This window comes from Phytophthora infestans, genomic scaffold (assembly GCF_000142945.1).
Source record: "Phytophthora infestans T30-4 supercont1.3 genomic scaffold, whole genome shotgun sequence".
Classification (NCBI taxonomy): domain Eukaryota; phylum Oomycota; class Peronosporomycetes; order Peronosporales; family Peronosporaceae; genus Phytophthora; species Phytophthora infestans.
The window spans coordinates 2,426,933-2,446,455 of record NW_003303756.1 but is presented as its reverse complement, the minus strand read 5'-3'; the positions used below and the strand labels follow the sequence as shown (position 1 = coordinate 2,446,455).

The following is a 19,523-nucleotide window of genomic DNA, read 5'->3' as shown; positions in this document are numbered from 1 at the left end:
GGGCTGCACCAAGCTTCGGTACAGTAATGGCAGATGTACTGCGCATGGAGGACAAGCTCGATGCTCGCATGCGGGCTGTACCAGACTTCAGAACAAGAACGGAAAAATGTTGTTCTCATGGCGGGAATCCTCAATGCTCGCATCCAGGATGTGAGAAACGTGTCGTGACAAGAGGCAAGTGCTTGAATCATGGAGGTGCAAAGCGATGCTTGACCCGAGGATGCCGCAAGATTGCCGGAGCGATGTCCCGCCCACACTGACAATTGATTAAGCTTTACTTAATACTGTTCAACGCAGTGTAACTCTTAACTTTTCTCGGTTGGCAATTTTATATATTGCTTTCACAAAGGGCAGCTTTCTGTAAGTTGCTGCTACGCAGTTGCCTCATCATACTTTTGTTGCCAACCAAGCGAAATGCAACTTTCGCAGTATTTCATAGTGACGCATTACCGCCAGCATTGTCACTTCGAAGGTTTTCACTTTCAACTTCAAGTGCAACAAATGGCATCTTCACGATTCACAGCCGAGCATGACGAGCTCCTTCTCTCTGTTGCCGGCCGCCATGGTACATGGCCAGAGCGGATGCAGGCGTTCACTGATGAGCTCCGTAAGAGAAGCGACTTCTTGCCAATGCCCACGCCAGCCTTCACCTTGCGAGAGGTTCAAAGCCACTTACTCAAGCTGTGCGAAAATGTTCCTACAGGACCGGTCAAGTCTCTCTCCTCAGGCTGGTACCCAAAGCGAACGGAGCTGCTGCAAACCATTGTCAGGAATACAAGAGGAGATTCCCATCAAGTGAAGACAGTACTGTTCAACCACGCAGTCAAGGAGAAAGGTTGGAGCTTCACTGCAACACTTGAACAAGTCAAATGGAAACTCGAACGGTTGTCAGGGAACAGCCAACACTCCGCAGCAGCAGACGTGCCGATACAGTCGAGTTCTTCTAGCCAAAAGCCTGGTACGAAGCGCTCTAACGCAAACAAGACAGGAACCTGGGCTACAAGCAAGCGCCAAAAAGCTGCAAATGATGACTCCACGGAAGGTGATAGGTCTGCTACAAGCAGCTATTCTTCTGCATCCGATGATGCTGAGAACGACACGAGCGACAACGATTTTGAGGGGGAGAACATCGGCGATGGTAGTGTCGTCGAACATATTGAAGGTGGCGGTTCTCCCAGCGAAGAACCGGCACCTGCTCCTGCCTCTGAAGTAGAGGAAAAAAGGAGTCATAATCAGAAAGAAACAGCTAGCAGTAGAGGAGAAACAATGGCTGCGCACTTACGCTCGTTGGTCAACAACAAGCTGATGAGCGATGTCGTGTTCGTCGGTACGTCTTGCCCTCCGAATGGCTTCCCGTAACATTTTACCAAATTTTGCCTTTTACTTGTTTCCAGTTGAAGGCTCCGAGATTTTCGCGCACAAATGCATCTGCATAAGGAACCCCTACTTTAAGACCTTCCTCTCGAGTGAGGTATAAAACCCAGATTCTTGTGCTTTATCTGCCGTAGTTGCCGCTTATGTGTCCTGCTTTACTAGAATTCACAGAACAGAGTCCTGCGTGTGAGGATCCCCAACGTGAGTCGTGCGACATTCTTGGTCTTGATCGAGTATGTTTACACCGATCAGGGGAATGTTCCGAGAGAAAACGTGACGGAGTTGTTTGCTGCTGCTGATCGGGTACGTGTTAAGCAGCACTGTCATACAATACTGACCTTTTTTATTGTTGTTGGACACAGCTCGGCATCCAAGGTCTCAAACGACAATGCTCGAAAATTCTACTGGAATCGCTGAGCATTGACAACGCTGCCAACATGCTGCTCGCTGCTATTCAGCACGACGACCCGGTGCTACGAGACGCGTGCTTCACCTTCACGCTTCGCAACCTCGAAAAGGTCTCGAAGACAAAGTCCTTCATCGAAATGGCCAAACGTGACCCCGAGATGGTCGTGCAGATCGTGCAGAAGGTGTCGACTATGGTCAATTTCACTTAACCCAGAGGGGTATTGGTATAATTATTGCAGCGAGTCAGGTAAAAGCAATCGTCGGTTCTTTATTGCAAGCGTCTCTAAGCTGTTTTCCCGCGTGTCTTCAGGTCGGAAAGAGTTTATCTTCTCCTGATCACAGCTGCAGTCACTGCACTAACGACAACAGCGCTCACGATAGCCGTACGGACCTGGGTGGTTGAGAAATCGCGACTCAAGTTCTCGTTAACGAACGCGGTTATGTTGGACCAGATGCTTGCTACTGGCAGCTCATCCAGATGCTTGATCATGAGTTCTCCCTCACCCTCCACTTCAAAGCCCAGTCGTCTGTAGAAGTTTCGGACGCCAACTCCAGCGATCACAGCCATCTTCTTGTAGCCGTGCGCTCGAGCAATCTCCTCCGCCTTCATCATCAGTTGCGTACCGAAGCCCGTGTGCTGAGCATGCGAGCCTTCAGCATCCTTCGAGGCACTAGCTTTCGTCTTCTTGCTAATTGCAGCCACTAGCTGGCCGTAAACATGAAGCTCTCGGATCAACGCAGCACCTTCAAGCTCCGGAAACACACCACCACCAGGAGTTTGAGAAAGACGTAGCCGGGCGAAGCCACAAATCTTGGAGCGATCCGGAGTCTCAAAGCTGATGAAGTACTCGTCACCTTCATTGGCTTCGTACTCACGAACAACACACTCGGCAGAGGCAATAGCAGCGTCATCAGTCTTCACCTCACGACACCGGATACACTTGCATGGCGTTCCTCGCTTAATCATCTTGTTGCAAATCACTTGACGCAGATTCGGCTCGTCCATTCCTCCTAAAATGTACTGACTTGGGATATCTCGGATCACACGGTTAAGACGGATCCACGGGTGCACTTCCATCTTCACATCCATCAGCAACTCAATGAGTTTGTCGTCGCTGTACGGCACGTAGCTACCTTCGTCGTACCACTTCTTAATCACAGTCCACGGGGTGATCTCACACGGATAAATCTTCCACTGATCGGCCTGTAAGTCCGGGGAATGCAGCACGTAGTCAAACATCGCACGGTCCTTCTCCGGGTCACTACCAGGAAGGTTCGGCATCAGATGAATGTCCGTCTTGTAGCAGCAGTCACGCAGGAGCTTGAGCGCCTGGACCGCCTCAGCCAGCGTGTGTCCACGATTAATCTTCTTCAAGATAGCATCGTCCGTGTGTTGGATACCCAACTGCACACGAGTGCACCCGTATCGCCGGAATCGACGCAGCTCCTCCGGCGTGATGCAGTCCGGACGTGTCTCCAGTGTGATACCGATGATCTTGACGGCTGCAGTTTCATTCTCGAGTTTCTCGTCGTCCAAACTGTGACGTTCTCGCTTCTCTCTCTCAAAAAACGTGTTGGCTGCGTAGAATAAGTCGCGGATGAAGGTCTCCTGGTATTCCACAGGGTAACTTGCCCACGTTCCTCCGAGAACTAGCAGCTCGATCTTGTCAACTGGATGCCCATTCATTGCTAGCGTCACACAGCGGTCACAGAACTGGAGTACGGGGTCGAAGTCGTTGCGGTTTGCTCGTAGCACACTCGGCTCATCGTGCAAGTAGCTTCTCGGCTGGTCTGGCTCATTAGGACAGTAGTAGCAGTTCCACTGGCAGCTGAACCTCTGCTTCTTGCCATTCACTGTCGGGTACGGACTGGTGAGCACTGTGACGACTAGGACACCCGACTGACTCTTTTGGGCCTTTTTGACAAGCAATTTTTCCAGTGCCAAACCTTTTGGTGCTGCACCCTTTTGCACCAACAGTCCCAAGGCAAATTTCATCTGGGACTTCTTGGGAAGACACTTGAATTTGCGTCGTAAAAGCACAAACGCCTTTTCCAACTCACGAGCTGTTTGCGGGTCGTGCTCGACTAGAAAGAGACCCATTTCTTCATATTTGGGTAGATCTTCCACGGGCACTAGCTTGTCCCATGTGGCGTAGATGTCGTCAAGCCCCGTGTTCTTCCAGTTGGGGTCCTGGCTGCGCTTGTAGGTCGCAGGATCGTTTACGTCGGGCTTGGGAACCTGGATGGACTCGATATCCGCTTCTGCCGTGTTCTGCAGCAGGGATGAGAATCTCGCAATTACAGGAGAAGGAGAAGACGCATCTTTAGCAGTGTTGCAAGTAGTTGCAGGCACGGAGGCAGCCGAGGCGTCGACCATGAGTATGACGACTGGTACTGGTGGTCAAGGCAATGTTAAATCAATCAGCCAATCATCGATGCGCTTTTTAAAAAAGTGTTTTAAAAGTACTTTCTTGCATGCTTTTTAGTTTTCAGAGTCGAAGCAAAAAAGCAAAGTCCTGAAAACATTTTTTAAATCAAAAGATGGTTTCCTCCAAAAAGAGTTTTTTTTTCTTCGAGCTTCGCCGATTTCAACCAATCAGTATGCTCCATTGTTGTGGGCCTGGTGTTTTGAGCCATTTCGGAATCTTCAGGCACAATCGATGGTGAGGTGTCTGTAGTCGATGGGTGCCTAGTCGTGCTAACTGCTGCGTCTATCGTGCTTTACAGTCAGGTATCGGTGGAAAAGGAGGCAAGGGAGGCAAAGGCGGCAAGGGCGTTACATCCAAGCGAGCACCACAGTCACGATCGCAGCGTGCTGGTCTCCAGGTACGTGGGACTCGTAGCTCCGTGTTTTGCTCCCTATCTGACTGCTCGACCTTAAACAGTTTCCCGTGGGTCGCATTCATCGCTTCCTGAAGAAGCGTGTGGCCAACAATCAACGCGTGGGTGCCACGGCTGCCGTGTATGCCGCCGCCATCATGGAGTATTTGACTGCCGAGGTGCTGGAGCTCGCGGGCAATGCGTCGAAAGATCTCAAGGTGAAGCGCATTACGCCGCGCCATTTACAACTTGCTATCCGCGGAGACGAGGAGCTAGACACGTTGATCAAGGCCACGATCGCGGGTGGCGGCGTCATCCCGCACATTCACAAGAACCTCATTAACAAGCAGAACAAGAAGCGGATGCCGCTGTAGAGCACACAAAGAAACCACTTTATGTAGTTTCTTCTCGGCTTCTCCCTTCAGCGATTGTGTTGCACTCATGCGACGCGTATATAACTAAAATTTGAGTTTCTGTCAGCTCCACCGTGGTGCGTGGCGTGGACTTCACGCTACAACGTGATCGGTTTTCCCTTCCGACCTTGCAAGCGCAACCTTTGTGCAACTTCGACGCAACAAAACTTGATTTTAGCGCAACATAAACCCCGTTTCTGATCGCAGATTGCCACTCCCCCTCAACACAAAGATCGACAGGAAGGAAGACTTGGGGTCGAAGTGCAGCGAAAGCAAGACAACAGCAACGCGGAGGGCCTAAAAGTTGCCCTTCGCCATACAAAGAGTAAGTCAGCTTAGCAGACCAAGCGAAAGCAGAGAGGCTCATGGCGAGCAGCGCGGACGTGACGGCGCCGGCCGCCGACGTGCTGCCTGTGGTCGATTTTCCGCGCTACCTATTGTCCACGTGCATGCCGCTCTTTGGTGAGGGCTCGGCGCTAAGTGTTGACAGCTTTAAAGCTGACCTCGCCAGTGCGGAATCGACCAACACTCTGCACCAGTTTGTGTCGGACTCAGCCACGCGCGTGCTGCAGGTCCATTGCTTGCCCGCACGCGCCGATGAGGACAGTCCCATGGACGGCTCCACATTCCGAGTACGCGTGAACGTGGGCATCGAGTATTCCCCAGGAAAGAAGAACGGGCACGACGTAGTGTGCTTCATTAAGCGCTTCAGCGCTCCACTGGCCAAGGACCAGACGCTCAACCACCAGCTGCAGGTTATGACACTCGGGCTTGGTAGTAAGGAAGTGGACAAAACGGACTCGGACACAGCTACCAGTAGCAGCGGCGAGAACACTGAGGAAGGGGTTGAGGACAGAGGCAACCTGCTCTCTGTCGTGTACAACTACGTACACCAATCATTCACGCCGCTCGTAAACGAGTACTCGAAAGTGCACATGCCGCAGAGCGAGATAACGAATCTAAGCGAAGGCACGAGAGGTCTGCCAGCCATTCGACGCAGGATGAAGGAGTTGGAGCTGGCCCTGCTCCAATATCAACAGAATATCGAGATCCCAGAGGTGAACCTCGTCTTCCACCCTGTGATTCAGCAGGCGGCTGATCTCGTCCGTACTAAAGGCGTGTTGATTGATGTGGAAGCGCTGGGACTGGAAGACAAGGTGAACGACGTGACCTTCGTCAATACCATCCAGGGAGGCGTAAGCAAGTGGATCAAGGAGATCCAGAAAGTCACACGTCTCGTGAACGAGCCATTGCCTGGAACTGCCATGCAGGAGATCAACTTTTGGTGCGATTTGAACCGCGCTTTACTGGCTGTTCAAGAGAAACTCAAGTCGCCCGAGGTTGAGATCACTTTGGCTGTGTTGCAGCGAGCCAAGAGATACCTGGCTACAGTTTCTTTCAGCACTGACCACGGCTTAAGTCCAGCGCTTCAACAGGTGTCTAGTGTCATGACACTTATGAAGGAGTTCCCCATGAACTCCATTTTATCGGCCACAGATATCAGCCAGCTGAATCAGGGCGTAACGCTGGTGTTTACTCATTTGAAGAAGATCCGCGTGGCCGACTCGTACAACCTGTCGCGTCTACTGCATTTGGTGGAAGTCATGTCAAGTGATTTAACGCAGCAGGTGATCAGTCTGCTGCGTGTCTACAGTCTCATTGAGATCCCGTTCAACCAGTTCGAGCAGCTGGTTTCGTCGTGCAAGGAGCTTTTCACCAACTGGCATCGTCAGGTCACAGCGCTCTATGACCTCACCAAGGAGCTCTTCAAGCGACGAGGTGGGTCGATCAACACGATAAAGCTGCCGCTGCTTTCGGAGCTGCAGATGGAGCACGTTGCGATCGAAGAGCGATTGCTGGAGCTGTACGAGTTTCGAGAGCAACACAAGAAGTTGAGTGATGTGATTCAGAGAGTGCTGGGTGGGTCGAACGCCATTGGACTGGACGAGGCTCGTGGCGATGGCACGAACGATGCGCTGGCCGAAATCAACTCGGCGTACGCCCAATTGAATTCGCTGGATCCTCTTGATGTTTCCGTGGAAGGTGTGACTGCGTGGAAGAACCTCCGCAAGGCGTATGATCTGTGCATTGATCGCGTTGAAGGACGAATCATTAACAGCCTTACCAGTCGGCTGAGTGCTACTTCGAACGCCGACGAGATGTTCCGTGTATTCTCCAAGTACAATGCGCTGTTTTTCCGCCCTCGTATTCGCAGTGCTGTGCAACAATTTCAGATGCAGCTGATTGAGAATGTCAAGGAGGATGTGAGCAACCTCCAGGCCAAGTTCCGTGCCCACTATGCCTACTCTGAGGCCTCGCGCACAAGCAAACTGCGCGATATTCCACCTATTGCTGGTGCGGTGATGTGGGCGAAGCAAATCGAACGCAAGCTGAAAATGCTGCTGTCTCGTGTTGAGAGTGTACTTGGCGTTGGTTGGGAGCAGCACGTGGAGGGTAAGGCGCTAAAGGCAGCGGCTGAGGCGTTTATTGCTAAACTGAACCCGCAGCTTATCTTCGACCAGTGGGTGAACGATTTGGCGTCCATGCCGATCTTCGACATCAAAAATATCATTCTAAATATCGTGACGGAAGATACGCCGCAGGGCGAGAAGAAAAAGTTGGTGGTAGCATTCAACCAGCAGATTGTGACGTTGTTCAAGGAAGTGCGAAACCTCGAGTGGCTGGGCTACCGTGTGCCTTTCACGCTCAAGATGATTGCTGAAGATGCCAAGTCAAAGTACCCGTTTGCAATGTCTTTGGACGCTAGTCTCAAGACGTACACAAGCTCGTGTCGACGCATCCAGCCCATTTTCGAAACGTTAACGGCTGCATATGTGCGTGAAGTTCGCGCTACCATTGGCAAGACGTTTACGAAGGGCAATGAAATGCGATGGCATGCCGATGGATTGGGTGAGTACGTTACGGACCTTGCTACGAAGGTGGAGCGTCTACATGACAAGGTGGATGAGCTGCTGCAGAAGACTAGTGAGATCGATTCTCTTTTGGAAAGTGTCCGTACCAGTTCCGACTTCCAGGCTGGAGATGCGCAAGCTGTGTTGGCGAAAGTTCAAACGCATGTCGACGAGTTGAGCTTGGCTGGATATGCGAACCTGCACGTGTTTGTGAAGAACCTGAACACTGTGATTAGTGAGATGCTGGGCAAGAAGCTCGAGGTGATTTTGCAGCGCTGGGTTGCATGCTTTGGTCCTCAGCCCGACGACAAGGCGTTCGAAGCTGCTCTTGCTGAGGCCGGACTTACTGTTACGACCCACCAGATCCTACTCAAGAACCAAGTTTTGTATTTGGAGCCTTCGGTTGGCGACGCGCGTCGGGATTGGCTTGCTCAGCTTCAGAATTTACTGAACTCTGTGTGTGATCTGCCCAAGATTCAGACGTCATCGTATGAAAATGTGTATGGAAAGTCGACTGTGTTGGCGTTATCGTCGCCGCCCCGAAAGAGCGCCAGCTCTAGACGACGCGAGGCTGTGTTCAAGGAAGCACTGAACAAAGTTCCCCTCGACTTGCTGATCAAAGCGTACAGTGTGCTGGATGTCACTGTGAGTGATGTGGATAAGTGTGCGTCAACGTGGCTTCAATACCAAGCGCTGTGGGATATGGACGCCCAGACTGCTTTGAACAGTGTTGGAGAAGATCTTCGGAAGTGGCAGCAGATTTTAGTGGAGATCAAAAATGAGCGCAATGCGTTTGATGCCGTCTTCAACACAAAGCGATTCGGCCCAATGGTCATTAACTACCAGCAAGTGCAAGCGCAAGTGAATGTGAAGTATGACGCATGGCACAATGAGTTCCTCGCCTACTTCGGTGACCTTCTTCGCGACCAAATCAACTCGTTCTATTCAACCATTTCGTCCAAGCGTACACTTCTGGAGCAACACGCACTTGAAGCTGCCACTGCGCAAGTCGTTGCTGCCATCACGCTAATCCAAGAGATGCGTCAGATGCGCGTTCAATGGGAAGAAGCAGTCGAGTCGTTTGAACAGGGCGAGCGCTTGCTGAAGAAGCAGCGATACAGATTCTCGGCAGATTGGCCGTCGCTGGCGAATGTGGAAGGAGAGTGGGAAGCTTTCATTCAGCTGCTTGAGCGAAAGACTGCTGCGATGGAAAGTCAGTTGCCTCAGCTGCAGGCTAAGATCATGGAAGAGAAGAGCACACTGGACAGCAAGATCAACAAGGCCGTGGCTGAATGGGACAGCTCCAAACCACTGCAAGGTGGACAATCGCCAAAGGCAGCCACAGAAACGCTTATTGTGTTCGATACGCGCTTCAAGATGCTGCGTGCTGAACAAGATAAGACGAATGCAGCGTTGAATGCCTTGAACATCTCGTATGTGTCGGGAATGGGTGGCTCTTCAATCGACGATGACCGCACTTCGTACGGTGATCTATCGAGAGCTATGGAGGAGTTAGCCGGTCTGGATGAGGTCTGGAAGAGCATTTCGAAGGTCTGGGCTCAAGTTGATGAGCTGCAAGATACGCTGTGGTCTGCAGTTCACCCTCGCAAAGTCCGCAAGCAACTCGATGAAATTGTCGATGAGATGCGCCGCTTCCCTGCCCGAGTGCAGCAGTACGAAGCCTTTGAACATTACACGTCGGTGATTCAGGCGCGTAAGGCCATGAATTCTCTGTTATCGGAGCTGAAGTCAGATGCCGTTCGTGACCGCCACTGGAAGCAGATCCTGCGACTGCTGAACATCTCGTCTCCTTTGACAGAGTTGACCCTACGCAGTTTCTGGGAATCTAAGATCTCCACCAACGACAATGAGCTCAAGTCGATTATTCGTACTGCTCAAGGCGAGATGGCACTGGACGAGTTTCTCCGCCAAGTTTCCGACTACTGGACTAACTATCAGCTGGACCTGGTCAACTACCAAAACCGCTGCCGTGTCATTCGCGGTTGGGACGAGATGTTTGCCAAGCTAGACGAACATCTCAACAGCTTAAGCAGTATGAAGCAGTCTCCGTACTATCGCGTGTTTGCTGAGCTAGCGACGAGTTGGGAAGACAAACTCACGAGGATTCGTAGCATCCTGGACTTCTGGATCGACGTTCAACGACGCTGGGTGTACCTCGAAGGCATCTTTTTTGGATCGGCAGATATTAAGCAGCAGTTGCCGAAGGAATTCGCACGTTTCCAAAGTGTGGACAATGAGTTCACGTCGACAATGAAGCGCGTTGCGCACAAGCCAATGATCGTGGATGTTGCCAACATCCCGAACTTGTATCACTCGCTTGAACGTCAGCAAGACATGATGGGTAACGTCCAGCGTGCTCTGGGTGAATACTTGGAGCGCCAGCGTGCTGCTTTCCCTCGCTTTTACTTCGTAGGCGACGAAGACTTGCTGGAAATGATCGGTAACAGCAAAGAGCCGATGCAGATTCAGCGTCATCTTTCGAAGATGTTTGCTGGCATTTCTTCGTTGGAGATGGACAACAACACCGGTGTGCTTCTGGGAATGGCGTCTCGTGAAGGAGAAGTCGTCCACTTCAAGGAACCTGTGAAGACGAGTGAAGATACCCGCATCAACGTGTGGTTGGGTAAGGTGGAAGAGCAGATGCGTAAAACATTATCTCTTCTTCTAGAAGAAGCCGTGCGTTCGTACCCGACAGATGACAATGCTGAGGCGTATCTGAAATGGGTGTCCGAGTTCCCGGCTCAAGTGATCATTCTTGCTACCCAAGTGCAGTGGTCAAACGAAGTCGAAGGCGTCTTGAAGGCTGGAGGTGACAAACTACCGGCGGTTACTGAACAGCTGGATAAGCTGCTTCTCATTTTGAGTGAACGCGTTCTGACGGATGTGAAAAACGACGTTCGGAAAAAGTATGAGCAGCTGATCACGGAGCTTGTGCATCAGAAGAGCGTCACCAAGCGTTTGAGTCAGGCCAAGGTGAGCAGTGCAGAGGACTTCCGTTGGCTGTATCACATGCGTCACTACTTCCAAGCCAAGGAGTCCGATCCGCTCAAGAAACTCACTATCCAGATTTCCAACGCCAGTTTCTCGTATGGATTCGAGTACTTCGGCGTCGGCGAAAGACTTGTGCAGACCCCTCTTACGGAGCGTTGTTACCTCACATTGACGCAAGCGCTAGACTTCGGAATGGGTGGAAACCCGTTCGGTCCTGCCGGCACAGGTAAGACAGAGTCCGTTAAGGCTCTGGGATCTCACCTGGGTCGCTTTGTATTGGTCTTCAATTGTGACGAGCACTTCGACTTCCAAGCGATGGGTCGTATTTTTGTTGGTTTGTGTCAAGTTGGCGCATGGGGATGTTTCGATGAGTTTAACCGTCTCGAGGAGCGTGTGCTTTCTGCCGTCTCTCAACAGATTTTGGCGATCCAGAGTGGAGTGTCTTCGTTGAAGGTCGGCAAGGCAGCGAACAACACGCAGGCTCTTACAAAAAGCAGCAGCTCCACCGCTACCATCGAGTTGCTGGGCAAGAGCGTCAAGCTGAACCCCGATGTGGGTATATTTGTGACGATGAACCCTGGTTACGCTGGACGATCGAACCTACCGGACAACTTGAAGCAACTGTTCCGCAGCATCGCAATGGTTGCCCCGGACCGCGAATTGATCGCACAAGTGATGCTTTTCTCGCAGGGTATTACCACAGCTGAACAGATCTCGGCCAAGGTTGTGCTCTTGTTCAACCTATGCGAGGACCAGCTCTCGAAGCAGCCTCATTATGATTTCGGACTTCGCGCTTTGAAGAGCGTGCTTGTAAGTGCTGGTCAGCTCAAGCGCAAGATCACCCAGTCGCAAGAAAGTGCGGCGCCTGCAAGCATTGAGGAGCTGGAAACGAAGGCGCTGATCGGCTCTATTACTGACACAATTTTGCCCAAGCTCGTTTCCAACGATGTTCCTGTATTTGAGACGCTTCTGAAGGGCGTTTTCCCGGGCACGGAAGCGCATCGTATCGAGGAAGACGACCTCCGCGCTCGGATTATTGAACTGGCAAAGAAAAACAATTACGTTGCGAATGATCAGTGGGTGGAGAAGGCGTTGCAGCTCTACCAGGTAATGCAGCTTCGTCACGGTGTGATGCTTGTGGGCGCTTCTGGAGCTGGAAAGTCGAGCGCGTGGCGTGTGCTGATGAACGCCATGGAGCTTGTTGATGGTGTGAAGGGTGAAGCTCATGTGATTGATCCCAAGGCGTTATCGAAGGAGCATCTGTACGGTGTTCTTGATAACACGACGCTTGAGTGGACGGACGGTGTGTTCACCCACTTGCTCCGACAGGTGCTTAACAGCGTAAGAGGTGAAAGCGAAAAGCGACACTGGATCATTTTCGACGGCGACGTGGGTCCAGAATGGGCTGAGAACTTGAACTCTGTGTTGGATGACAACCGCCTGTTGACGCTCCCGTCAGGCGAACGTCTCGAGATCCCGCCGAATGTGTGGATCATGATGGAGACGGAGACTCTGCGCTACGCCACACTAGCAACTGTCAGTCGCTGCGGCATGGTTTGGTTCTCGCATGACACAGTCAAGACGTGTCATATTGTCGAGCACTATCTACTGAAAATGCGGGATGACGTGTCTGTTGTGTCCTCGTTCTCGCTCCAGCCGAGTGAAAGTGAGCTGGCAAAGAAGACTGCGCACACCTATGTCGCTCTTCTCCGAGATCTGATTAACCGTGGAGATGGCATGACCTCGCTGATCGAGATTTGCTTGGAGCAGGCAATGGGCCAAGTGCACATCATGGAGGTCACGGCGCTGCGTCTGCTAATGTCGATGTTTACATTACTTGGACGCGGTTTGTCGCGCATCAACGAGTACAACGAAGGCCACTCAGACTTCCCAATGACGATGGAGCAGATGTCACGCTTTGTGCCGAAGTGGTTTGTGTTCTCTGTTTTGTGGGGCTTCGGAGGCTCCATGGACTCGACCAACCGCATGATTTTGTGCGATTTCGTGGTGCAAACGCTAGAAAACCGTTTGGTGTTCCCTGTTGCTGCGTCGTCCAGTCCGGACAACGGTCTGCTTGAGTACGAAGTTAACATCGATGATGGTGAATGGCGCCAGTGGCTGCGATCGATTCCGCAGCTGGATCTTGAGAGCCACCAAGTCTTGTCGACTGATGTTGTGGTGACAACAGTGGATACGATTCGTCACGTCGAAGTGCTGCGAGGATGGCTCTCGCAGCATCGTCCACTCATCCTCTGTGGCCCACCTGGTAGTGGTAAAACGATGACGTTGACGTCCACGATCAACTCACTCCCTGAGTTCGAATTCGCGTCTCTTAACTTCTCGTCTGGTACCTCACCCGATCTAATCTTGAAGACGTTCTCGCAGTATTGCGAGTACAAGCGCACACCCAATGGAATGTTGTTAGCGCCTAACGCACCGGAGAAATGGCTCGTCGTGTTCTGTGATGAGGTCAACCTCCCGGAGGCTGACAAATATGGAACACAGCGCGTGATTACGTTCTTGAGACAGCTGATCGAGCAAGGAGGCTTTTGGCTGGGCGGAAAGAACACTTGGGTGCGGTTGGAACGCATTCAGTTCGTCGGTGCCTGTAACCCGCCGACGGATCCAGGCCGTGTACCGATTTCTCTGCGTCTACTGCGTCACGCGCCTGTGCTTCTGGTCGATTTCCCGTCGTATCCTTCGCTGAAGCAGATTTACGGAACATTCAACCGTGCTTTACTGAAGCTGACGCCATCGCTGCGGTCGTACGTGCAGCCGCTTACTGATGCCATGGTTGACGTCTACGATAACAACCAGAAGAAGTTCACGGCGGAGATGCAGCCGCACTACATCTACAGTCCTCGAGAGCTCTCGAGGTGGATGCGTGCGCTGTACGAAGCTATTGAGCCGCTGGAGTACGAAATCGACATTGAGACTCTCGTCAAGCTGGTCTTCCACGAAGCCCTAAGACTTTTCATGGATCGCTTGGTGACGTCTGATGAGCAGAAGTGGTGCTTCCACATGGTGAAGGAGACGTTGAGGAACCACTTCCCTCAAAGTGCTACTGCTTTGGAGGTGGTGGAGTACGGCGGCCAACACCCGATTCTGTTCAGCACGTGGCTGTCCAAGAACTACACTGAAGTCACGACGACGGATCTTCGCAAGCACATTGAAGCTCGCTTGCGCGTCTTCTACGAAGAAGAGCTAAACGTCCAGCTTGTGGTTTTCGACTCGGTTATCGACCATGTTCTTCGCATTGATCGCGTGCTTCGTCAACCGCTTGGTCACTTGCTGCTTGTTGGAGAAAGTGGCGCAGGAAAGACGGTGTTGTCCCGTTTCGTGAGCTGGATGAACGGCATGTCCGTGTTCCAGATCAAGTTGACCTCGAATTACACTCTGGACAACTTTGATGACGACCTCCGAGTTGTGCTGAAGCGATGTGGCTGTGAAGCTGAGAAGATTTGCTTCATCTTTGACGAGTCCAACGTGCTGGATTCTGCTTTCTTGGAACGCATGAATGCTCTGCTTGCATCGGGCGAAGTGCCCGGTTTGTTCGAGGATGACGAGTACACGTCACTTATGCATGCTTGCCGAGAAGCTGTACAGCGTGATGGTGTCATTGTGGAGAATACGGAGGACGAACTGTTCCGATACTTTACGAAGCAGGTGCAGCGAAACCTTCACGTGGTGTTCACCATGAACCCAGCGTCAGGTGACTTCCAGAACCGTACCAATACGTCCCCTGCTCTCTTCAATCGATGCGTGGTCGACTGGTTCGGTACATGGAATGATCACGCGCTCGCACAAGTGGCGTACGAGTTTACGAACACGCTGGATCTTGCTGGGTCCTCGGGCTTTATTATCCTTGGTGATGCTGCTGCGGTCTTGACGAAACTGATCCCGCATATTGCCACGGGAACGTTCCGTGACGTTCTGGTTGGGAGCATTGTTCAGTTCCACCATGCCGTCTTGCTTCACATGCGGCGTCTCCAGAAGCGCCACATGAAGTACAACCACATTTCTCCTAGAGACTACCTGGAATTCATCCGTCACTTCGTGTCGCTGTATTCGGAGAAGCGTGCGCAGCTGGAGGACCAGCAGCTTCACTTAAATGTCGGCGTGCAAAAGCTACAGGCTACGCATGAGCAGGTAGCGGAGCTGCAGGGACAGCTCAGTCTGAAGGAGAAGGAGCTCAAGAAGAAAGATGTGGAAGCCAACGAGAAGCTTCAGCAGATGGTGCAGGAGCAGAACGAGGCTCAAGAGAAGAAGAAGGATACTGAGGCCCTCGCGGCTGATCTTGCGAGCAAGGACGAAGAGATCCGTTCACGGAAGGAAGTTGTCGAGGCAGACCTTGCGCAGGCTGAACCGGCACTTCTGGATGCTCAGGCGTCCGTGAACTCGATTCGTAAGGCTCAGCTTGATGAGATCCGAGCACTCGCGCGTCCTCCTGCTGCCGTCCGAATGACGATGGAGGCAGTAGCGGTGATGCTGGGCGAGTCGAGCTTGGAATGGGCTGACTTGCGTAAGTTTATTCGCAAAGACGACTTCATCTCGCAGGTTGTCAACTTTGACTCGGAGAAGCTGACAGCTCGCCAACGACACACTATCCAGGCGAACTACGTGGACAAGGTTGATGAGTTCGACTACGAAAAGGTGAATCGTGCGTCGAAGGCGTGCGGTCCGTTGTACAAGTGGATTGTGTCGCAGCTCAGCTACACCAACATTCTGCACAAGATCCAACCGCTGCGAGACGAAGTGCAGACGCTGATTGACACGTCGTCGGATCTGCGCGAGAGGTACGAACAGGCCAAAAAGACCATTGACGCGCTCGAGATTCGCATTGAAAACTTCAAGCACGAGTATGCGGCATTGATCAACGAGGCGCAGATTATCACGAACGGCATGGCTTCAGTGTCCAAAAAGGTGGAGCGGTCTGTGGCGTTACTGAAGAGCTTACTGCAAGAAAGTGAGCGCTGGGAAGCTGGTTCGAACGACTTTGATACGCAGATGAAGACGCTTGTAGGCGACACGTTGCTGTCCTCTGCCTTCCTCACGTACATCGGTTTCCTTGATTTCCAGCAGCGGAAGATTCTGGTTCAGGACTGGCGTGACATCTTGGACTCGATGGGCATTAGCATGAAGCCGCAGTTGAGCTTTGTGGACTACCTGTCGCGGCCGAATGAACAGTTGGAGTGGCAGATGAGCGACCTGCCTTCGGACGAGCTGTGCTACGAGAACGCCATCATTCTGCAGCGCTTCCACCGCTTCCCGCTGATCGTTGATCCTTCTGGACAAGCGAACAATTTCATCATGAAGTATTACAGCCTCAAGACGAGTACCAAGATCGCGCAGACGTCGTTCCTCGACAGCTCGTTCATGAAGGTGTTAGCCAGTGCTATTCGCTTCGGCACTGCTCTGTTGGTGCACGAAGTGGAGAACATTGACCCGATCCTGAATCCTGTGCTGAACCGTGAACTCTACAAGACCGGCGGTCGCGTGTTGATTCGTCTCGCGGGTGAGGAGATCGACTACTCTCCGGACTTCCGACTCTTCTTGATCACGAGAGACCCGTCGTGTCGTTTCTCGCCTGATATTTGCAGTCGTGTGACATTTGTTAACTTCACTGTCACTCCGAGTTCGTTGGAGAGTCAGGGATTGAGCATTCTTCTCAAGAGCGAACAGCCTGAAGCTGAGGAAAAGCGCAACAATCTTCTCAAGTTACAGGGTGAGTACCAGGCTAAATTGCGTGAGCTGGAGGACTCTTTGCTACAGCAGATCAACAATGTACAGGGCAACATTCTAGACGACGACCGGGTTATCAACGCTCTCGAGAGTATGAAGGCAGAGGCGGCACAGATCTCGCAGCAAGCGGCGGAAACTGAAACCACAATGGCAATTGTGGAGGAAGCGACGAGTCGCTACCGACCGCTTGCGAAGGCGAGCTCACGCTTGTTCTTCGCGCTGGAGAACTTGTCGTCGGTTCACTTCCTGTACCAGTACTCGCTCGACTTTTTCCTGTCTTTGCTGTCCAAGGTCTTGGCTCAGTCAAGTCAAGGCGGAGAAGCAGCTCGTCTTGCCAGCATTTCTACCGGACTCTTCGTGCAGCTGGCTAGACGCGTGAGTAGAGGTCTAGCTGAGAACGACAAGCTCATGTTCGCGTTGAGACTATCTCAGATTTATCTGGAGCTGGAACAACAGAGTGCTGCAGTCGCTGACGCCAAGACTACGATGGATGACAGCAGTGCGTTTGATGGACCTACGGATGAAGACATGGACGTGCTTCTTGGAACCTCGTCAACGTTCTTTAATGCTGATAGCGGTGCACAGCGCAGCGAGTTTGAACAGCTGCTACCTGCTTTCTCGAAGACTGAGATCGATCAGCTGCTGAAGTTGACGAAGCTGTCGACGTTCAAGCTCCTTGAGACGCATGTGCGTGAGCATGCAGCCGAGTGGAACACGTTTGTGAAAACCCCATCAGCTGAGGAAGCTCTCCCAACGGACTGGGATGTGTCAGCCTCTGCAAGCCCGCGTCGTGCGGCGTTCCGAGACATGATTGTGATTCACTTCTTACGTCCTGATCGTATCACTTTCGCGTCGGAGCGATACATCGAGCTGGTGTTCACGGCAGCATTCCCATGGCGTGGCGAGATCGAGTTGTCCAAGAATGTCGAGGAAGATACTCAGGCAACGCGTGGAGTGCTTCTGTGCTCTACAACAGGTTTCGATCCGAGTGCGCAGATTGACGAACTCGCAGCGGTCCAGCAGAAGAAGTACAACTCTGTGTCTATGGGTTCATCTGAAGGCTTCGATGCGGCGGAGAAGGGATTGAACACGGCATTAAAGCATGGAACCTGGCTGCTGCTACGCAATGTGCACTTGTGTCCGTCGTGGCTCGTTAGTGTGGAGAAGAAGCTTTACAATGCACGCGAGAGTGTGCACCCGAACTTCCGTCTCTTCCTGACAAGTGAGATCAACCCCAACTTGCCAGTGAACCTCGTGCGCATGTGCGATATCTTCGTGTTCGAGCCACCGAGCGGCATGAAGCTGAGTATGGTGCGCTCGCTTGACACTGTGGCTGCGGACCGCATGAACCGCTCACCTACCGAACGTGCTCGTCTGTACTTGCTACTTGCCTGGTTCCATGCGTTGGTGCATGAGCGACTGCGTTTTGTACCCATTGGCTGGTCCAAGACGTACGAGTTCAGTCAGTCTGACTTCCGTGGTGCTTGCGATGTGATTGATCGCTGGGTGGACTCAGTGGCCAGTGGACGTGTACATGTTGCTCCTGATAACATCCCGTGGACAGCTATCCGAACTACGTTGAAGGAGTCAGTCTACGGTGGTCGTGTGGACAACACGTTCGATCAGGAACTGATGGACACGCTTTTAGAGCATGTATTCACTGCTGCCAGCTACGAGAACACTTTCGAGCTCGTGCCGCCTGGTGAAGGCAAGGATACTGGACTTGTGATTGCTGAGGGCAAGACGAAGGCGCAGTTTATGGACTGGGTCCATGCTCTGCCGACTACGAACCCACCGTCGTGGATGGGTCTGCCGCGATCGGCGGAGAGGATGGTGCTCATTAACCAGGGTGCCCGCATACTGCGTAACTTGCAGGTGATGCAGGAATTCTACGGAAGCGAAGGAGGAGACGATAGCACTGCTGCAGATGACGAGAGTAAGATGGTGCTGGGCACGGCTACTGCTGATGGCGGAGATGCCCGACCTAAGTGGGTACAGGATCTGGACCATCGTGTTGGCGCTTGGTTGCAGCTCTTCCCAGCGGAGGGACTTGCTGTGCCCACTGTCCGTGACCCCGTGCACTTCGGCAACCCTGTGTACCGCTGTATGTTCCGTGAGCTGGAGCTGGGCGCTAAGTTCCTGAGTGACGTGGTTGGGTTGCTACGCACAGTGCAGCAGGTGTGTGCGTATAAGGCGAAGCCGTCGAATGAAACGCGCGAGGCCATGCGTACACTGTACCGGGAGCACGTGCCTCAGCAATGGGCACAACTGTACCGTGTCTCGGATGAGCTTAGCTTGAGCGAGTGGCTCACAGACTTCTCTCGACGTGTGCACCAGCTGAACGCGCTGTCGCAAGTGGATCCGACTGAGATTCTGCAGCAACCTGGTGGTATCTGGCTCGGTGGGTTCTTCTCGCCTGAAGCGTTCGTGACGGCCGCACGCCAAAGTGCTGCAGCGGATCTTGGCTGTTCGCTGGACGAGCTGCATCTCCTTGCTGACGTGGAGGACCCTTCGACTTCGTCTGCCGGTGGCTTTACCGCTCGTGGCCTTCTACTGGAAGGTGCAACTTGGAACTTCACTGGTTTTGCGCCGTCTAATGAGATTCGCAACAGCTTGTCAGCGTTGCATCTTCGCTGGGCCCCGCAGAGCGAGGAGACGGACAACCTTCGATTGCTTCCGGTGTACTCGAACAGCAAGCGCGAAACTCTGTTCTTCTCGGTGGCCGTGAATGTCGAGGATGCCGCTTTCCCGAAAACGAAGTGGGTGCAGCGGTCGGTAGCTCTTGTGCTCTGGGAGCTGCAAGTCTAGAGTGAAGAGTGACATTAAAGCGATTGATGCCCCA

General features: G+C 52.5%; 3 protein-coding genes across 3 annotated transcripts; 2 read left to right on the top strand and 1 right to left on the bottom strand.

Annotated features, from left to right (window-relative positions):
• Positions 1 to 2,104: 2,104 nt before the first annotated feature.
• On the bottom strand, positions 2,105 to 4,159 carry PITG_02528 (elongator complex protein, putative; the record flags this gene model as incomplete). Its single annotated transcript, XM_002907401.1, has 1 exon — positions 2,105 to 4,159. One exon carries the CDS (start codon positions 4,157 to 4,159, stop codon positions 2,105 to 2,107), a length of 2,055 nt encoding a protein of 684 aa, XP_002907447.1.
• Positions 4,160 to 4,430: 271 nt separating this feature from the next.
• Positions 4,431 to 5,084, top strand: PITG_02527 (histone H2A variant 1; the record flags this gene model as incomplete). Its single annotated transcript, XM_002907400.1, has 3 exons — positions 4,431 to 4,445; positions 4,510 to 4,608; positions 4,668 to 5,084. 3 exons carry the CDS (start codon positions 4,443 to 4,445, stop codon positions 4,974 to 4,976), a joined length of 411 nt encoding a protein of 136 aa, XP_002907446.1.
• Positions 5,085 to 5,380: 296 nt separating this feature from the next.
• PITG_02526 (dynein heavy chain) lies at positions 5,381 to 19,489 on the top strand (the record flags this gene model as incomplete). The annotated part of the gene is made up of 1 exon (XM_002907399.1): positions 5,381 to 19,489. One exon carries the CDS (start codon positions 5,381 to 5,383, stop codon positions 19,487 to 19,489), a length of 14,109 nt encoding a protein of 4,702 aa, XP_002907445.1.
• Positions 19,490 to 19,523: the final 34 nt, after the last annotated feature.